The sequence below is a fragment of the Serinus canaria genome, chromosome 14 (assembly GCF_022539315.1).
Source record: "Serinus canaria isolate serCan28SL12 chromosome 14, serCan2020, whole genome shotgun sequence".
Lineage (NCBI taxonomy): Eukaryota > Metazoa > Chordata > Aves > Passeriformes > Fringillidae > Serinus > Serinus canaria.
The window spans coordinates 14,927,852-14,945,932 of record NC_066328.1 but is presented as its reverse complement, the minus strand read 5'-3'; the positions used below and the strand labels follow the sequence as shown (position 1 = coordinate 14,945,932).

Here is an 18,081-nt window from a genome sequence, read left to right as displayed (position 1 = left end):
CCATCTTTTAATCATTTCATTTTTTATTGCACATCAAAATACAAAACAGAATCGTTCCCCGCTGTGACTCCCGTGTCGCCGTCCATCACGGCAGCCCCGTGCTCTTCACAGCTCCTCTGAGGACGGGATCTCCGTGAAGAGTCAGCCCAGCCCACGGCGGGGCCGCGCTCCCAGCGGCCGGGATTGGCCCCTAGAACAGAGAGCAAAACTCAGAACCAGCCCCACAGCCCGCAGTGCCGGTACCCGCCGGGCACGGGGCTTATGGGAACATGGGTTTCATTCCCCACACACAGCCGTGGGCAATAAGCTTAATGTTCCCGATGCTCTGGGCGCCGTTATCTCACCCGGGGCCACCGCAGACCCCGAATGATTTTCAGACCGCGCCGGACGCTACCGCGGCCCCCAGAGCGCCTTCCCGGGCCGCTCCCTGCCTCCCGGCCGGCCGGGCTGCGGCTCGGGCAGCACCGTACCCATTTCCCAGCAGAGTTCTACAGAGGCTGAAGGCGCAGGGGACGAGGGAGATGCGGCAGTGCCCTCCCGTCCGCCCGCCTGTACCCACAGCTCCTCACCTCAGGCCGCCGCGGCGCGCTCTGCGCACTCCGCCCCTGCGCGCCCCTAGACCCCGGGCGCCGCGCCCGCCCCGCGCCCTGTATAAATAACAACAAACCGTCCATTCCAGCCCGCCGTTATTGCTCATCCAGCGCGCGGGGCCAGCGCGGCTCTCGCGAGATGCCCGCGCGCTATAAATAGCGCGCGATGCCGCGGCGCGGCCTTCTACGCTGAGGGATCACGTAAGTATGGCGGGAGCGGCGGCTGCACCGGGCGGCCCGGCCCGGCCATCCGGCCCCATCCGCGCCCGCCGCCGCCTGCCTGACGTCCCGCTTTGTTCCAGCAAATGGCGGACGACGCCGGTGCTGCGGGAGGAGCGGGAGCGGCCCGCGGGGGCTTCCGCGGTGGATTCGGGACCGGGCTGCGGGGCCGCGGGCGCGGCCGCGGGAGGGGACGCGGGAGAGGCCGCGGGGCCCGCGGAGGCAAAGCCGAGGATAAGGAGGTGAGTGGGGAGCGGGGATGGGGGCGCTGCCAGCCCCCAGGATGGGGCAGCAGAGCCGCGTCCGGCGGGTGATGGCCCCTGGTGACTCTTGCCCGTGGGTTTCTCTGCCAGTGGATTCCTGTCACCAAACTCGGTCGCCTGGTCAAGGATATGAAGATCAAGTCTCTTGAGGAGATTTATCTCTTCTCGCTTCCCATCAAGGTGAGTTGCTGTGGACATGGAAGTGATGGGTCAGGGAGATGTTCCAAGGGGAGGAGCCAGGCAATGAAAACGGGTTGTTCACCTGGGGAAGGGAAGGCTCCGGGGACGCCTCAGAGCCTGAAGGGGCTCCAGGAGACATGGAGAGGAACCTGGGATGGGATAGTGGGAAGGAATTGTTCCCCGTAAAGGTGGTGAGGCCCTGGCACAGATTCCCAAAGAAGCTGTGGCTCCCCCTGGATCTCTGGAAGTGCCCAAGGCCAGGTTGGATATTGGGGGTTGGATTAGCTGACCTGTGAGGTCCCTGTCAACCCAAACCATCCCAGGATTCCATGATTTCTGTGTGCTCAGTTCTGACTCTTGCAGGAGTCGGAGATCATCGATTTCTTCCTGGGCTCCTCGCTGAAGGATGAGGTGCTGAAGATTATGCCTGTGCAGAAACAGACCCGTGCTGGGCAGCGCACCAGGTTCAAGGTAATCCCGTTTTTCTGGATACTCCTGTTTACAACTTCTCTTTTTGCACTTTTAGTGTTATTTTAATCACTCCAGATCTCTTTTATTGTCGCATATAGTAAATAAGTATTGTGCTGTGAGGACCAGTAGTAGTTTGTTAAGTGTATTAACTTTGAAGTGTGTAGATGTTCCTTGAAGCAGCACTGCCCCAAAAGTTGGGTTGCAAGACTTCCAAACTTCTTTTTGAGAAAACTTTCCTGACACTGCAAAATTCAATTATTCTTGCTCTTCTGCTGTAGGCGTTTGTCGCCATCGGGGACTACAATGGCCACGTGGGGCTGGGCGTGAAGTGCTCCAAGGAGGTGGCCACGGCCATCCGCGGGGCCATCATCCTGGCCAAGCTGTCCATCGTGCCCGTGCGACGAGGCTACTGGGGCAACAAGATCGGGAAGCCACACACGGTGCCCTGCAAGGTGAGCGTCCCGCTGGCCTGTCCCAGGGCTCCTCGGGGCTGAGCTCCAGGGCTCTCCTTGGGGCTGAGCTCCAGGGCTGACCCGCTGTGTCCCTGCAGGTCACCGGGCGCTGCGGCTCCGTGCTGGTGCGCCTGATCCCGGCTCCCCGTGGCACCGGCATCGTGTCTGCCCCTGTCCCCAAGAAGCTGCTGATGATGGCCGGCATCGATGACTGCTACACGTCAGCGCGGGGCTGCACGGCCACCCTCGGCAACTTCGGTGAGCTCTGGGGCTGCCACGGCGCTCAGGGCCACTTGTGTTGCTGACGGGGCACAGCAGCTCTGTTTTACTGTGGTTTGTGCAGTGAAGCAGAAGCCACGGCTTGTGCTGACAGTGCAGTCAGTGCTGCTGCAGGTTCTGTCAGAGTTAGTGACAGAACTGTGGGGTTCAGCACTCCTGGATCTCCCAATCTGCGCGATTGCACTTGTGTTCCGTAGTGTAATCGTCGTAACTGGAGAGAGAGAGCAACTGAGCTTTGTGGGTTCATCAGAGAGGCCTTCCCTGGTCTCCCTGGTCCTTTCAAAATTCTACATTTTTGTTACTGGGGGATACTGGGGCTGTGGGTTGGATCAGCGGACTGGTTCTGCAGCCGTTGATGGCAGTGTGTGACACTGTGTGACATCTCTCTGCAGCTAAAGCCACCTTCGATGCCATCTCCAAAACCTACAGCTACCTGACTCCTGACCTCTGGAAAGAGACTGTCTTCACCAAGTCTCCCTACCAGGTAAGAGCATTTTGGTAACTTACAGCTCAAACCTTGTTGTCCCTGAAATTCAGATTTCTGTACCCAAAGGTTTGGTAGCTATAAAGTTGAGCCACACCAGCCCCAGTGACACAAGGGATGGGAGTGGTGCTGAGGAACCCGTGAGGGGCTGGAGGTTATGAATAACCCCGTTGGTGTTTCTTGCAGGAGTTCACTGATCATCTGGCCAAGACCCACACCAGAGTGTCGGTGCAGAGGACCCAGGCTGCCGCTGTGGCCACCACCTAAGGGGTTTTGTAGGACAATAAAGTGATCGGAGAACCAGGAATCCGTGCTTGGTGTGACAGGGGTTGGTGCTCGGGGCAGGTGGGTTAATCCACCTGGGGTGGGTTGGGAAGGACCTGGAAGCTCATCCAGTTCCACCTTTCACTGAACAATGCTGCTCCAAGCTCTGTCCAGCCTGGCATTGGGCACTTCCCATCTTCACTTAGTGAGGGAATTCAGAGCCAGGGCAGAGCAGCACACAGAATGTTCTGGAGGCTCATGGAGGAGAGGCCAAACCCCAACAGTGGCAGCAGCCCCGAATGCCTGGAGGTGAGGGCTTGTAGAGCTCTTCAAAGAATGAGTACAGAGCCCAACTGTACAGATGTCTGTTTATTGTGGAGGCCAAGGAAGCAACATGCACTTGGATATCAGCACCACGGAGGGAGGAACTCTTGTAGCTCTACTGATTTTTTTGTGCTGCTTTCCTCTCCTCCATCATCCTGTGCTTCTGCTTCATCAGGCATGTCCGTGCATTGCCATGGTAACCCAGCTCACCGTCTGAAAAAGAAAGGAGATGCCTGAGCAGTGCCTCCCACCAGCCTGTGTTCCATGGTATCAGAGCCCCCTTTCCCTGGGCTTAGAGCCCTTGCCCTGTGTGCTGCTGCCACACTCACATCTGTCCTGGTAGGCCTTGGTGACCTGTGCCAGCAGCTCCATCTCCTTGGCACAGTTCTGGAACTGGTTGGGCCCTTCCCTCTGCTTGCACGCAGCCATCCTTTCCCGGACTATCTCCACGATTTCCTGATCAACCATCCTGCAGGAACCACAAGACAGAAAAGCTGAACCAAGGGCTGAGGACACCCTGTGGAATATCAGCTCTAGGATTTGCAGCATCCTGCTCCCTAATGCCACCATGCCCAGATGTGCTGCAGGGACAGCAGGACACCGATGTGTAATGGGTGGGCTGGAGGTGCTGCCTCAGCACCCCAGCATCCCCCAAAATCCTGCAGGTCCCAGAGCCGAGTGCTCTGCTGTGACCTCGCCAGGGGACAGTCCAGGGGTAGCCATACCTGTCCCTCCTCCACTGAGCCTCGGCCTCGTAGTAGCACAGGTAGTCACCCTCCAGGCACTGGCTCAGGTCGGGCACACGGCGGAACTTCTGGTGGTAGTAGTAGAATTTGTTGCTGTTCTGCCACCGCTCGATCCAGCCTGCAGGGACAGCCTGGTCACACACCCCAGCCCAGCTCCGAGGGCAGCACAGCCCACACAGGGCTGGCAGTGCCCGGTGCCACCTTCCCTGGCAGCAGCAGTGGGTCCACACTGTATCCAGCTCATGCCCAGCTGTGTGTCTGCCCCTCTGTGCTGTGTCCCATGTCCTGTCCACGCTGTGTCACTGTGTCCCCTGCACTCTCCCAGTGTCTGAGCTGTGTCCTGATGTCCCTGTATCTGTCAGTGTCCATGACATGTCTCATGTCCCTGTCCCCTACCGATATTGTGTTCTTGTCTGTCCCAGGTTCCCATATCTGTGCAGTGTCCCATGTCTGTCCCTGAGTCTGTCCTATCCAAGCTGTGTTCCTGTCTGTCCCATGTCCCTGTGTCCATGCTGTGTTCTACCGTGTGTCCCCTGTCCATGTCTGCCCGTGTCCATGTTGTGTCTCATGTCCCTCTGTCCAGGCCATGTATTTGTCCGTGTCCCATGTCCCTACGTTCATACTGAATTCCTGTCAATGTCCCGTGTCCCAGTGCCCTGTCCCTCTGCCCGTGCCGTTACTGTCAGGACCGGTGTCCCTGTGTCCTTGCGCGTGCCCTTTGCCTGTGCAGGTGCCCGTGTCCTCACGCCTTTGCCCCGTGTCCCACCGGGTGTGCCCATCCCGGTGTCCCGGTCCCCGCGCCGCTGCTCAGCTCCCACGGGGAGGGGGACGGTGGTGGGGGGGAGGATGTCTCGTCCCGCCGCTACCTCGGATGAAGGTGACGGGCGCGTCGAGGACATTGCTGAAGGCGGTCTGGAAGTAGTCGACGGGGTTGGGCACCGATGTGGTCCTCTCGGAGACGGGGGTGCGGGTCGGCGGCACCTTGTACGCCTCCCAGTCGTGATCCTCCGGCATCGCGGCGGCGGCGGCGAAAGATGGCGGCGACCCCTGAGGGGGCGGGAGCACGGGAACATGGCGGCGACCCCGAGGGGCTGGGCGCGGGAATATGGCGGCGGCCCCGGGGCACGCCGGGAGTTGTAGTGCGGGTGTCCCTCCTCCGTGAGGGGATCCCGGCATGGGGTGAGCCGGCAGAGCCCACAGCGTGTCCCCACTGTCCCCATCCGTGCTCACAGGGCCATCCCGACTGTCCCCTCACTGCTCACAGGGCCATCCCGCAGCACATGGCACAGGGCTGGGAGCAGGTGGCTTTGGGATAGCCCCGGTGAGGGAGACTCCACACCGTCTGTGGGATCTGTGCTCGGTCACCTCACAGGGATAAAGTTCTGCCTCCTGCCCAGGTGGAAAAGCCTGGCATCGGTTCCTGCCCGTGGTTCTGGTGCCATTGCCATTGGGTCCCTGCTCTGCCCTCCCTGCACACAGGGACACCAGGGCTGAGGGTCCCTGTCAGCCATGGAAGGTGTCCCTGCCCATGGCAGGAGCTGGCACTGGATGATTTTTAAGGTCCCTTCCAATCCAAACTGCTCTGTGATTCTGAGATGTATTGTCTCAATCTCTTTTCCAGCCAGGATCACAACCCTGGGCTGACAGAGAGATTCTCAGCCTGTGCTGGGGGTACCTGGTGCAGGTGTTCACAGCTCTGGGAGTGTGTGCCCCTTTTGGAAACCGCCCTAATTCAGAAAACTGCCCCAATTCCTGCCATTCACATCAGAGCTGTTCAGGAGGGAGAAGCGTAAACTGAGCCAGCAGCAATTGACCTTTATCACACCACAACTGTCGTGTCCAACCTGCCAGGAATGAAATGAATATCGCAGCGGGTGAAGCGAGCGGCTAAATTTGTGTCTTCAGACCCATACCCATCTTAAGTATTAATCTGGGCAGGCACTTCCTGACAGCCTCTCTCTGCTGCTGCCCCGGCCTGAAGACGTCCCATGGTTGGTACAGCTCTGCTGGAGCCGCTTGCGTGCGAGGGTCGGCGAGCAGGGCTGGGTTGTGCTCCCAGAGGAGCCACAGGAATGGGGACAGAATCCTCAGAGTTCCGCTCAGGCTGGAAAAGGAGCTTGGTGGAAAGCCCAGCTGGGCTCTGGGACTGATCTGAGCTAGGAAGGAGCTGCAGTGGGTGCAGGACTAACCCTTCGCTGCTTGTGGTTGAGGTTTATGTATTTATCTCTTCTCATCTGCCTTTCAAGGTGCCCTTAGAACCCGTGCATGTTCCTGCTGCCCATTCCTCTGGGCATCCTTTCCCCTCTGACCCTTGGCTGTGCTTGTTTTGTGCCATTTGCCTTGATGACACGAAGCCCAGGAATTCCAAGCAGGCCTTTTTGGTGCTACAGGATACAAAATAAATTGTTATAATTAAGAGCACGGAAAGACAGGCCTAGTAAAGAATGTATTTCTCCTTCAAAGTCCTTCAGAAGAAGCTGGAGGAGGGAGATCATGTTAAGTTTTTTATTATGTGGCATAATTTGTCCAGAAATGTAGTAAATTCACACTGACAGAGAGTAGATTTAGAATGGGTGTTAGGAAGAAATCCTTTCCCTGTGAGGTGAGGAGGTCCTGGCACAGGGTGCCCAGAGCAGCTGTGGCTGCCCCTGGATCCCTGGCAGTGCCCAAGGCCAGGCTGGACAGGGCTGGGAGCCCCCTGGAACAGTGGAAGGTGTCCCTGCCATGGCAGGGGTGGCACTGGATGGCCTTTAAGTTCCCTTCCACCCCAACCATTCCAGTATTCTGTGCCATTTTTCCATGTCCGTGACAGAAGCTTGAACAAACCCCTGCCCTGTTAGGACTCAATGAAAGCCCAGAATCTCTGTAGCATTCCCATCTGAACAGGGGCATTTTTGTTGTGTTTCTGTCGTGTTTCCCTTCTCCCCATTTCCCGGGGAGCCGAGAGTGCAGCTCCCTTCGTGGTTCCCTCCGCAGTCCCACCGCAAGTTCTCGGCTCCCAGGCACGGCCACCTGGGCTTCCTGCCCCACAAGCGGAGCCGCCGGCACCGGGGCAAGGTGAAGGCCTGGCCCAAGGATGACCCCAGCAAACCAGTCCACCTGACAGCTTTCCTGGGCTACAAGGCTGGGATGACCCACACCGTGCGGGAGGTGCACCGGCCTGGGCTCAGTAAGGCTTGGCTGTAGGGGAAGGGAAAGGAAAAGGGGGCAGTGGGCTCCTGGGGAAAGGCTCTTTGTGGAAAGGGGTGGTGGAGCCCACAGTTCTGGGTTAAATCCTGGCTGTCCACGTCTTGCATGGTCAAGGGCCAGCTCAGCTGTGTGTGGAGGCTCCTGGAACTCTGCACACTGGGATGGTGAGCAGTGGTTTGGGAGGTGGGAAGGCTGTGGCTGGCTGAGATCAAACACGACCTCGCCCCCAGCACTCTCTGTGACAGCGGGAATCCTGCAGGGAATGATCCCAGAGGATGCCAGGCACCCCTTCCCTTTGCTGCCTTGCAGAGGTGTCCAAGCGGGAGGAGGTGGAGGCCGTGACCATCATCGAGACCCCCCCGATGGTGGTGGTGGGGGTCGTGGGCTACATCGAGACTCCCAAGGGCCTGAGGAATTTCAAGACTGTTTTTGCTGAGCACATCAGCGACGAGTGCCGCCGGCGCTTCTACAAGAACTGGTGCGGGCTCCCAAAAAGGGTCACCAAACACTGGGGCTGCCCAGGGAGTGTCCAAGGCACCCCTGGATGTGGCATCAGTGCCCTGGGCTGGGGGACAAGCTGGGGATCACTCACAAATTGGACTGGGTGATCTGGGAGGGCTTTTCCAGCCTCAGTGATCCTGGGATCCCCAGAGTGGGGGTTTCCTGGTGGGGCTGCCTGGTGAGGGATCTCTGGCAGGAATTCCACAGGCTCTCTGGGATGCCCAAACAGCTCAGCTCCTGTGGAGTGAAACTGCTGCCTGTTTAGTCATGCGCAGGGACACTGCAGACAGCCCGATGCTGGGGAGCAGCGTTTGCATATGTAAATTTATTCTAATAGCCGAACCAAGTTAGCTCTCTCCACAATATCGAATGGCAGGTTCCTTTTCCCTCGTGTAGCTCGGGCTCCTCGGCTCCCCAGTTAACCAGAATCCTTGAGCTGGACTGAAACCAGATTTGCCAGGGGGGAAATTGATGCAGAAAGTGGCCCCTGGCCCTCATAAATATCAACACCCCTCAGCAGAGAGGGAAGTGGGAGCACGAATTTCCTCGCGGTGGGAATTGTGTCTCCTGTCACAGCTCCATGGAAACCCACCCACCCACCCTGATCCCTGTTTGCTCCTGTCAGCCCTTTTCACGCTCATCCCTCTTCCCACCCGAACCCTTGGCAGTCAGGTGAGGCTCAGGTACCCTCAGATAGCAGGGAAGTGATTTCCCGGCTGCAGGAATCCCCTGTAAGTGCCATGGAGACGCACCCACCCCAAGCCTCTGATCGCTGCTTTCTCCTGCCTCTGATTTTGCGCCTGTTTTGATGGTGCTGAGTCAGTCAGTGGGAGACAACTGCATTCCTCATGCGGAAAGGTTTGAATTACCCTTGAACGAGCCCTTTTCACGGCTCATTATCCACCTCCCTCTTCCCACCTCAAGGTCCTGACAGTCAGGTGAGGCTCAGGTATCCACAGGTTCCTTGTGCCTCCGAGGAGGTGGCTGCCAGGGTGACCTGTCCCCTCTCTGCACTGTCACAAGCCCTTGATCAGCTCTGATGGGTGCTGAACCACTTCTGTCCCCAGGCACAAGAGCAAGAAGAAGGCGTTCACCAAGTACTGCAAAAAATGGCAGGATGAGGCTGGGAAAAGGCAGCTGGAGAAGGATTTTGCAGCCATGAAGAAGTACTGCAAGGTCATCCGTGTCATTATGCACACACAGGTCAGAGCCTCCCCCTGGCATGGGCAGGGGGCTCAGGGGCTTCCTCAGCTCGGAAGGGCCTGGAAATGGGATCAGGAGGTGTTTTGCTGGGGTCACAGAGGCTGAGGGAGCAGAGGGTGTGAGATGGGGATGGGAGGTGCTGGCTGACCTTTCCAGCTGCCTCCTGACCTCCCGGAGCTCCTGCTCCAGGGCTGCCATGGGGGCTGTGGTTTGGGATCACTGGGCAGCCCCCACACCCCAATGGGAACCCACGCACCCCATGGAGGAGAGCAGGAGTAGGGCAGAGCCTGGGCAGGTCCTGAGTCCTGTGTCAGCAAGGGACCTCATGATCACCTCAAATTAGCAACTGGTGTCAAATGTTTTGGGCAAAAATAACCCCACAGGCGGGCAGAGTTTTGCCAGATGCTGATTGCTGGATACACGTGAGGCCCATTTTAATGCTAATCCCTGGAGATGAGGGCTGCTGTGGGGTCTGGGGGAGAACTGAGTTGGCTCAAGGCCAGACAGGGTCTCTGGGCTCAAGGACAAGGAGTTGGCTCCATAAAATCCCAGATAAAATGAGCTGCTGACCCAGGGGTGCTATGAAAGGGGGTGACTGTGGCAGAGAGGTAAAGCAGTGGCTCTGCTCACCCCTGTGCCCCTCACGAATTGTGGGGGACCCAGCCCTGCTGCACCCTCTGCCTGCGGGGCGAGGGGGCACATGCCACCCTAAAGCACAGTGTGCTGCAGATGAGGCTGCTCCCACTGAGGCAGAAGAAGGCCCACATCATGGAGATCCAGCTGAACGGGGGGACAGTGGCTGAGAAGGTCGACTGGGTGCGGGAGAGGCTGGAGAAGCAGATCTCTGTGCACAATGTCTTCAGCCAGAACGAGATGATCGATGTCATCGGTGTCACCAAGGGCCACGGCATGAAAGGTACGGGGCTGTGGGGCTGTCCTCCTCACGTGGCTCTGCCCAGCAGGTGCTATTGGGGTAGGAGAGTGTTAACCACGCTGAGGACCCCTAACCTTCTGTAGAGGGAGCAGCAAAAAGCCTCAGGATCTTAAGCATGACATCCAGTTCTGTTGTGGCAGGGCTCAGTTTCCTTAATCTCAGGGATTCCAGCAAGGGAAAACTTCAACAGGGGCACCTCTGGTGTACATACAGAGCAGCTGACAAGGTAACTTCTGGTGGAAGGATTTTCCCTGAGCTCAAGGCCAGTGAAGGCGTCCTCCCAGGAGGCTCAGAGGCACTGTCAGTACATAAAGCAACCAGGTCTAATGGGAGGTGTCCCTGCCCGTGGCAGGTGTTGGAACTGGATGGTCTCTATGGTCCCTTCCAATCCAAACCACTCTGTGATGCTGTGACTGTCTCAAACCCCACGTGTGCAGGGGTGTGGGCATCCGTGGGTGTGTGCATGGCACACCTCCTGGTCTGAGCAGAGTCCTGGGAAGTGAGAACAGCACCTGATGTCCTCCCAGCACAGCCTCCTCTGAGAACTGCCGGAGAGCCATGGCACTGTCCCTCAGGAGAGCCATGGCACTGTTCCTCAGGGAATGTCCCTCAGGAGAGCCATGGGACTGTCCCTCAGGGAATGTCCCTCAGGAGAGCAATAGGATTGTCCCTCAGGAGAGTGGTGGGACTGTCCTTCCCCAGCCCCAGCCCTCCCTGCTGCCCCTGCCCTCTGTCCCCCCGCTCCCAGGGGTGACCAGCCGCTGGCACACCAAGAAGCTGCCCAGGAAGACGCACAAGGGCCTGAGGAAGGTGGCCTGCATCGGGGCCTGGCACCCGGCCCGCGTGGGCTACTCCATCGCCCGGGCTGGCCAGAAGGGCTACCACCACCGCACCGAGATCAACAAGAAGGTATGGCCAGGGGGCTCCCTCAGGCCTCCCATCCTGTCACACCCTCCTCCCCACGCTGCCCTCAGCTCCCTGCATCCTCCTGGATGTTTCCCTGGATGTCTCCATGTCCTTCCTGGTGATTTGCTGCTGCTTGAGGGCACACCTCAACAGCACACCACATCAGCAGAAGGTTTTCACGTGGTGAAAGCCATGTGATTCTGTGGGGGATTCTGGCACCCTGTGAAGCTCCTCAGAAAGGGGCAGGAGAAGCCTCCATCTGCACTGCCTGTGTGTTCCCAGATTTACCGCATTGGCCACGGGATCCACGTGGAGGATGGCAAAGTGGTGAGGAACAACGCCTCGACGCACTACGATATCACCGAGAAGACCATCACGCCTCTGGTGAGGGCTGAGGGCTGACAGGGCTGTGCCCCCCCTGACCCTGCCAGCCAGCTCCCCTGCCCACCAAGCCCTCTGCTCTCCCCACAGGGTGGTTTCCCTCACTACGGGGAGGTCAACAATGACTTCCTCATGCTGAAGGGCTGCGTGGTGGGCACCAGGAAGCGCGTGCTCACCCTGCGCAAGGTGAGAGCTCCAGGATGGGATGGGCTGCAACTCCCCAGGAGCACATTCCCTACCTGGAGAACCCTCCAGCTGCTGGACAGGGACACTGCAGGGGTCCTTGGTGCAGTGGATGGAGCTGGAGAGCTTCAGAGCTCTGAAGGCTATGGTTCATTTCAGAAATTAAACCTTGGGTTGTCACAGAAAGGGGACTGGGCACTGCAATGGGCTGCCCAGGGATGGGGTGGTGGAGTCCCTGGTGTTTAAGGACAGAGTGGATGTGGCACTCAGTGCCATGGTCTGGGTGACAAGGTGGTGTCAGGTCATAGGTTGGACTGGGTGATCTCAGAGATCTTTTCCAGCCTGGTTGATTCTGTGCAATGCTGAGCCAAGAGCAGCTCTGCAAGCTCTGCACCACCTGAGCACCAGGGTGTTGCTCTGAGAACACAGATTCTTGAGGGGATATTTGTTTAGAGGGTATTCCAACCCTGCTTCCACAAGACCAGCTGTTCTGTGACGATTCCCCTGCTGTTGTGGCTGTTCTTTCCCAGTCCCTCCTGGTGCACACGAGCCGCCGGGCCCACGAAGCCATCGAGCTCAAATTCATTGACACCACTTCCAAATTCGGCCACGGCCGCTTCCAGACAGCTCAGGAGAAGAGAGCTTTCATGGTGAGTTCCTTGGGCTGCCTCCAGCTCCTCAGGGGGCCACAGCAACTGACTGACTCCAACCAAGCATCTTCCAGGTGTCCATGGGCAGGGAGGATGAGTTTGATGTCCCTTCCGACCCAAACCATCCCAGCATTCTATGATTCCATGATTCTGTGGTCTGTTTCTTGATACCACAACAGCCAAATGAAGGTTTGAGGCTCTCTTGCCTAAAGGCAGCCGTGAATTCAGTTCACACAGCAGAAATGATGCTAAGGAAGAACAGGATGGTTGTGTGAGTGATCCAAGACAACTCAACCAGCAAATAAAAGATCAGATGGGCAACGAGTTCCCATTCACCATGGGAAGTTTTAAACAAGCAGTTAACTTGGCAGGCACTGTCTTGGCCATATGGTGCCTTTCACTTGGAATTGTGCACTGCTTTGATTTGTTTGGAATGATTTATAGCTCTAATGTTCTCATAGGGAAAAAGGTTTGGGTCAAATTCAGATAGATGCTAATTTGTGGTGCTTTTGTCAAAAGCTTTCAAGAAGGCAAGGCAGTGTATTTTTCTTAAATCCAGGGCAAAAAATGTTACAATTAAATAATCCAAACACAGCAGTTTCCTGAATAGTTTTGCAGCCTTCACCAGGCTGGTATGAGTCTGAGTCTGAAGCGGAGGAAGCACTGAGTAAACCAGGAGAGGGAGAAGGAGAAGGGAATGCAACAACTGCCTGTGTCCCACGCAGACGTAAACTGGGTCTGGATCTGGCCTGTCAGCCAGAAATGCCATGTGAAGCTGGCTAAGCCTCCTTAGGGCTGGCAGGGGGATTGGTTGGGCACTGCCTTTGCAGAGCTCTTTAGAGGTTAAGCTGATTTCCTTCAGCTCAGTGTCAGGAGCCTGTTGTGTCACTGCCAGCCCTGAGCTGCTGTGACGAGGAGCTCGGTGACAGGAGGAGGTTTGACCTGGGTGCAGCTCTTTTCTTTGCCATTTTGCCCCATGGATTCTGTGGTAAAACATCACATTTGTCTGGAAGTTTAAGGACATAAGTAATTCCTGCCACCTGCTCCCATAGGATTGATTTGCTGTGGGATAACCCCATTTTTCAGCTGCTGGCCCAAGCTGCCTTTCTGGTCGTCACAGCCCAGACACAGCCATGCAGGCCAGGTCTGTGTCCCCCTAAATCCAAACTCTCCTCTCTGCTCTCTTCCAGGGCCCCCAGAAGAAACATCTGGTGAAGGAGAAGCCAGGTGTGCAGGAAGAGCTCTAAGGACAGAGATCCAAGGCTGCCTGGCTGGGCACTTGCAATAAAGGGGCTCCAAGCCATGCCTGCTCCTCTCTCCTTCTGGAGGGGTGTCTTGCCTGTTCTCAGGCTCCTCAGCAGGTGGGGATGGGAAAAGTGGCACTTGGGACTGGCCCATGTGGACAAGGACTAACTGGGACAGCCAGGTGCCTGCTCTGCCCTCTGGATCCTCCCTTTCCTTTGCCAGTGAATTTTCCCCTCTTACCAAATCACCACGAGGTCTCCCCTCCCTCTCATCCAGCAGAGAGCAGAGCACGTTCCAGCACTTCTGCCCCAGTTTCCACTGGGAATACTGGGCCAGCCCATGACCTGGCTCTGCCCAGGTTCCCTGCCTGCCCCCTCGTGCCTCTCCCACACACCTCCAGCACTGCTTTTGCCAAGCTGAAGGTGCAACCCGGGGGCTTCTCCCTGCTCACAGCCCCCTGATCCTGGCTGGAACCCTGGCAGAGGTGGAAATTTGTGCACAACAAGAGGGCTGCTAGGCAGGGCTGGGCAGAGATGGATTTATTCACCTGGGAGCCTTTCCCACCCATGCTGTCCTTGCAGCCCAGCTGCCTGCGGGGAGGGGGGATGCCCTGGAGCTGGGAATTTTGGATCAGCAATGATCCCAACTGCTTCAGTGCCGTGATCCAGGTGTCCTGCACCCTCTTTGGAACCAGACAGTGGGAAGCCCAGCCCTCCACTGCCCGGAGCTGCCTGCTTGGCCAGGAGTCCTGGAGCGTGGCCGTGGAATTCCTGGGTCTCCAGCAGCCTGGCTGTGCCCTGAACGTGTGCTTGCAGGATCTGAGGAGGCTCATCTGCACAAGCAGAGCATGAGGATGAATCCAGGCACAGCCCTGGGTGCAGGCAGCGGCCAGGCCCGGCTGTCCTGTGTCCCAGCGAGGTCCCTGAGCTCTGGGCAGTGTCCCTGCCCCTGGGGTTGTGCTTCAGAGCCTCCTGTCCCCCGTGGCTGGCGGGTCCCCAGGCAGTCCCGTGGTGGGGGGCCAAGGATCCAGGCCAGAGCGCATGATGGGAATGATGAGATCGTCCATGTTTGGCATCACCAAAATTTTCTACAAAGAGGAATCCAGAATAACAAATCAGTGGGTCTGAACAGCACGGGGACACTCCTGGAGGTGGCTTGGCAGGAGCCACGCCCAGGTCAGGGACTGGGGCTGTGAACTGGAGGTTCTGGGCTCCCATCCCCACAGCAGCACCCCCAGGAGGGTCCCAGCTCTGGAAATCAGGGTGGGGACAAGCAGGGACAGTTTGTCTTTGCCCTGGCCACCTCAATGGCTGCAGGGGTGGTCACAGCAGAGGGGAGGGACCCGCAGTTTGAAACTATCCAGATGGGTGGCTTTTGGGGGGCCCTAAATATCTGTGGGGACATTTCTGCTCTTTGAGCAGAGGTGAGAGGCTGAACACAAACCCTTGGGAAGGCAAATCTCCCAAACATCCCCAAACCAGAACGGACAGGTGGATTCAGCCCTTCTGGGGCGTGTCTGCCTGGGACTGCCTGACTTCCTAAACCCTCCCTGCTCGGGGCAGGGCTGCAAATGATGGGAGGAAATCACTTTTCCTCAGCCCTTGAGCTCATTATTTGGGTTCTGTATCTTCACAGCTCCAAGCTGGCTAGACCAGAGCAGGTGCTGGCTTTTTGCAGAAACAACTGGCCTGAACTGAGGCTGACTCTCCCTGATGGCAGCAAGGCCCAAGCCTCAGCAGGGTTTGCTGAGCCCCTGAACAGCAGCCCAGGCACCTGGAACTCGTGCTTCAGCTTCTTCTCGATCCACTCGGTGACATGCAGGAATGTCACCTCCCGCTCGCCCAGCTTGGGGCGCACCTTCAGCTCCAGCTGCGGGGGCACTCGGAAGCTGTACCTGTGAGGGGAAAGGAAACAGGCAGAAAGCATCACCTGCCAAAGATGTGGCACGGCCACTGCTGGGTTTTAGGGAGGAGGTGACAGCTCAGGGTCCCCAGATCTGCGCTGGCCTGGGTGCAGACTCAGAGGAATGAGCCAGAGGTCTGCGAGCCCCTTTGGGGCACAGCCTGGGGCTGTTGGTGCCAAGATGAGCCCAGAGCCCTGGGGCTGGCTCCTTGCAGGGAGCAAGGGGCGCTGGCAGCAGGAGGTGCCTGTGGGGGAAGGAGAGCTGGTACCAGACACGGTCGGTGGGTGGCGGGGGGATGTTCACGGCCAGGGTTCCTGCCAGCTCCTGCACCTCCACCGTCAGCAGCAGCGGCGTGTTGGACACCTCCTCCATCTTCTTCTTGATGAACTCGTTCTCCGTGGCCTTCTGGAAGTACTTGGACTTGGCGATCTTATCCACGAAGCGCAGGATCTTCCTGCTCGTGCTGTTCCCGCTGACGTGCCTAAAGCAGGAGGGGCCCCAGCTCAGCCCTGCTGGGTTTGGGGGTCCCCCAGCCCCCTGCCACAGCACCCACAGGGACAGAGCCCCCTTTGGAAGCCGCCACCATGCGCTGTGCGTGTCCCACCGGGGACGCTGTCCCCACAGCCCTGTGCTGACGTGGCACCGTGCGTCCCCAGCCCCTCCCCGTGCCCCCCGTGGCACAGACCCCCAGCACCCCCGTACCCCTCGGTGCCGGGCGGGGGGAGCCGCTCCCCCGGACTCCCACGGGCTCTGCACTGGGGGCATCTTCCTCGTCGGAGGAGCCGGCGCTGGACGACTCGGCGTCGCTGTCTGCCAGCAGGATCAGCCGTGGCCTGGCCCTGCGAGCCCCAGGAGGTCACGGGCTGCTCGGGGACAGCGGCCTCACCTCGCTGGGGCAGGAGGAGCAGGATGAGCCCATCCATGGCAGGCTCCTTACCCCTCTCTGCCTGCCTCTGCAGGGCCGCTCTCCTCTGAAGAGCTCTCCTTCCCCAGCTTGCTGAGGTTCATCTTTGTCTCCAGTGTCATCTGCAAGGAGCCGCTGTAGGTGACCTCCATGTCCACCCAGAGCCCTGCCAGGGAGAGGGACAGGGTGAGGTCAGGTCAGCACCACAGGGGTCAGCACTGCCAAGCCCTCCCAGCTCTGGGCTGGCAGCTCTGTAAAGCCATCCTGGGGCCAGCACTGGGATCCCTGTGCCTCTGTGGGGCTCTTACCTCGCTCATTGATGGTGGGGTTGGAGGCACTGAGCACTGAAGGGATGGATGTGCCCATGTCCAGCTCTGTCAGCGTCAGCTCGTTCATGAAATACGGGAGCTGATGGAAGCAAACCCCCATGGGGACAGTCACCAAGTGCCCTGGGGCCTTGGGAACAGGGCTCCCCCAACTTGACCTGATGCTCCTGCCTCTCACCTTGATCTTGCTCAGCTTCTTCTGGATCTTGTTGGACACCTGCTCTGCCCAGTATTGCTCCCGCAGGAAGTCCCAGAAGATGCGTGCCACCAGCGCGTTCATCCAGGCCATGCTGGCTGTGTCCTCCTGGGAGGGGACAGCAGCCACCAGCCCCTGCAGCGAGGTGGCTCTGTGAGCAGTGGGACCTGCTGTCCTGTGCTCCCTGCCCCAGGGCTTGGCTGCTCAAACAAACCCCACACTGGAAGTGTGGCTCCATCAGCCTCCAGCCCCGCTCCCGCTGCTGGGTTTGTCCCTCTCACCTTTGTGGGCGTGGGGCTGCCCAAAGCTCCGTGAGAGGGGCTCCTCTCCGGGCTGGCTGCCCCCTGTGCTGGCACAAAGCGGGCCATGTAGGTGCTGTAGTCCAGGTAAATCTCCTCAGTGCTCCCTGACACATCCCTGGAGGGATCTGTGGATGGGATGTCCTCGGCACTGCCCCCGCTGCTGCTGCCGCTGCTCTGCGGGGTCCATCCAGTGCCTGGGGATGTGGAATCACAGAATCATTGAGTTTGGAAAACCCCCATAATGTCATCAATCCACTCCCCAGCACTGCCCAGGCCAGCACCAACCTGTGTCCCCAAGTGCCACATCCCCACTGCTTTAAGTCCCTCCAGGGATGGGCACTCCACCCCTGCCCCGGGCCTGGACAGCCCTTTCAGTGAAAGAATTGTTCCTAATACCCAGTCTGTTCAGTCAGGATGGCATCAGGGGTGACATGATGCCTGTCCATGACACCAGTGACATGCCACCCACCCTGTGCTGACCAGCAGAACCCTCTTGGCTACACTTTAGGCTCCTCCACATCCCTCCATTGCTGTCCACCAAGGCATTGTGTTCCTGGGTCAGTCCTGGCCCAGAGCCGAGGCCATGGTGGCTGCCCCTCACCTGCCCTGGTGTCACCGTGGCTGCTGGCTGTCCCACGGGAGGCTTGCACGAGGTGCTGGTACCACTCCTCCTTCTCCCGCCCCGTCCGCCCAAACAGGTACAGGCACCTGTCCCTGCCGTCCCCCGGGGTGTCCTGCCCGGCCACCGGCACCTTCCTGCTCCCCTCCTCCCCCTGCGGCTCCGTGTCCCGCTGCTCGCCGCCCTCTCCCTCGGCCGGCTCGGGGAGCAGCACGCAGATGGGATATTTCTTGTTCCACGTCCGCTTTCGGGCCAGGCTGGGGGGGCACAGGAAGACCTGCGGCACCGAGAGCGGGGTGAGCCCGGCTCAGGCTGGGGGTCGCCGTGGGAGGGAGGCTCCTGAGGACCCCCGGGCTCACCTTGGCAT

The 18,081-nt window shown here is 58.8% G+C and overlaps 4 protein-coding genes, 1 long non-coding RNA gene and 2 other non-coding genes across 7 annotated transcripts in view; 3 read left to right on the top strand and 4 right to left on the bottom strand.

Annotated features, from left to right (window-relative positions):
* Positions 1-3: 3 nt before the first annotated feature.
* Positions 4-785, bottom strand: LOC127060168 (uncharacterized). The gene is made up of 2 exons (XR_007778858.1): positions 471-785; positions 4-190 (listed from the first exon to the last, which is right to left on the bottom strand). It is a non-coding gene; the product is annotated as an uncharacterized LOC127060168 (long non-coding RNA).
* LOC115484310 (small nucleolar RNA ACA64) lies at positions 258-382 on the bottom strand. The gene has a single exon (XR_003945034.1). It is a non-coding gene; the product is annotated as a small nucleolar RNA ACA64 (small nucleolar RNA).
* Positions 786-892: 107 nt separating the features above from the next.
* On the top strand, positions 893-3,245 carry RPS2 (ribosomal protein S2). The gene is made up of 7 exons (XM_009091748.4): positions 893-1,051; positions 1,163-1,252; positions 1,616-1,723; positions 2,002-2,175; positions 2,274-2,433; positions 2,847-2,938; positions 3,125-3,245. Exons 1-7 carry the CDS (start codon positions 896-898, stop codon positions 3,203-3,205), a joined length of 861 nt encoding a protein of 286 aa, XP_009089996.1. The 5' UTR covers positions 893-895; the 3' UTR covers positions 3,206-3,245.
* On the top strand, positions 2,614-2,749 carry LOC115484308 (small nucleolar RNA SNORA64/SNORA10 family). Its single transcript, XR_003945032.1, has one exon. It is a non-coding gene; the product is annotated as a small nucleolar RNA SNORA64/SNORA10 family (small nucleolar RNA).
* A 311-nt stretch (positions 3,246-3,556) lies between the features above and the next one.
* On the bottom strand, positions 3,557-5,350 carry NDUFB10 (NADH:ubiquinone oxidoreductase subunit B10). Its single transcript, XM_009091749.4, has 4 exons — positions 5,139-5,350; positions 4,252-4,390; positions 3,856-3,995; positions 3,557-3,739 (listed from the first exon to the last, which is right to left on the bottom strand). The coding sequence occupies exons 1-4, from the start codon at positions 5,284-5,286 to the stop codon at positions 3,642-3,644; spliced, it is 525 nt and encodes a 174-aa protein (XP_009089997.1). The 5' UTR covers positions 5,287-5,350; the 3' UTR covers positions 3,557-3,641.
* A 1,901-nt stretch (positions 5,351-7,251) lies between these two features.
* On the top strand, positions 7,252-13,466 carry RPL3L (ribosomal protein L3 like). The gene is made up of 9 exons (XM_030229562.2): positions 7,252-7,441; positions 7,771-7,939; positions 9,030-9,165; positions 9,895-10,081; positions 10,848-11,008; positions 11,288-11,389; positions 11,477-11,572; positions 12,100-12,219; positions 13,410-13,466. The coding sequence occupies exons 1-9, from the start codon at positions 7,402-7,404 to the stop codon at positions 13,464-13,466; spliced, it is 1,068 nt and encodes a 355-aa protein (XP_030085422.1). The 5' UTR covers positions 7,252-7,401.
* A 532-nt stretch (positions 13,467-13,998) lies between these two features.
* Positions 13,999-18,081, bottom strand: part of LOC103817814 (testis-expressed protein 2-like) — a 9,259-nt gene continuing 5,176 nt past the window's right edge. The window contains 11 exon segments of the mRNA XM_050980240.1: positions 13,999-14,551; positions 15,238-15,358; positions 15,636-15,848; positions 16,070-16,106; positions 16,109-16,206; positions 16,305-16,437; positions 16,580-16,679; positions 16,776-16,928; positions 17,075-17,289; positions 17,697-17,991; positions 18,074-18,081. The exon segment at positions 18,074-18,081 is cut by the window's right edge and continues 193 nt beyond it. Of these exon segments, the coding sequence (XP_050836197.1) occupies positions 14,426-14,551; positions 15,238-15,358; positions 15,636-15,848; positions 16,070-16,106; positions 16,109-16,206; positions 16,305-16,437; positions 16,580-16,679; positions 16,776-16,928; positions 17,075-17,289; positions 17,697-17,991; positions 18,074-18,081 (1,499 nt within the window). The 3' untranslated portion in view covers positions 13,999-14,425.

Excerpts from the sequence above, each read along its gene's own strand:
- RPS2 (XM_009091748.4), top strand. The coding sequence starts at position 896 with ATGGCGGACGACGCCGGTGCTGCGGGAGGAGCGGGAGCGGCCCGCGGG. Across the intron at positions 1,052-1,162 it reads GCAAAGCCGAGGATAAGGAG|TGGATTCCTGTCACCAAACT; the intron begins GTGAGTGGGGAG and ends TTTCTCTGCCAG. Across the intron at positions 2,434-2,846 it reads GGCCACCCTCGGCAACTTCG|CTAAAGCCACCTTCGATGCC; the intron begins GTGAGCTCTGGG and ends ATCTCTCTGCAG.
- NDUFB10 (XM_009091749.4), bottom strand. The coding sequence starts at position 5,286 with ATGCCGGAGGATCACGACTGGGAGGCGTACAAGGTGCCGCCGACCCGC. Across the intron at positions 3,996-4,251 it reads GCTCAGTGGAGGAGGGACAG|GATGGTTGATCAGGAAATCG; the intron begins GTATGGCTACCC and ends TGGTTCCTGCAG. Across the intron at positions 3,740-3,855 it reads CAAGGCCTACCAGGACAGAT|ACGGTGAGCTGGGTTACCAT; the intron begins GTGAGTGTGGCA and ends TTTCTTTTTCAG.
- RPL3L (XM_030229562.2), top strand. The coding sequence starts at position 7,402 with ATGACCCACACCGTGCGGGAGGTGCACCGGCCTGGGCTCA. Across the intron at positions 7,442-7,770 it reads GGTGCACCGGCCTGGGCTCA|AGGTGTCCAAGCGGGAGGAG; the intron begins GTAAGGCTTGGC and ends GCTGCCTTGCAG. Across the intron at positions 11,009-11,287 it reads GCACCGAGATCAACAAGAAG|ATTTACCGCATTGGCCACGG; the intron begins GTATGGCCAGGG and ends GTGTGTTCCCAG.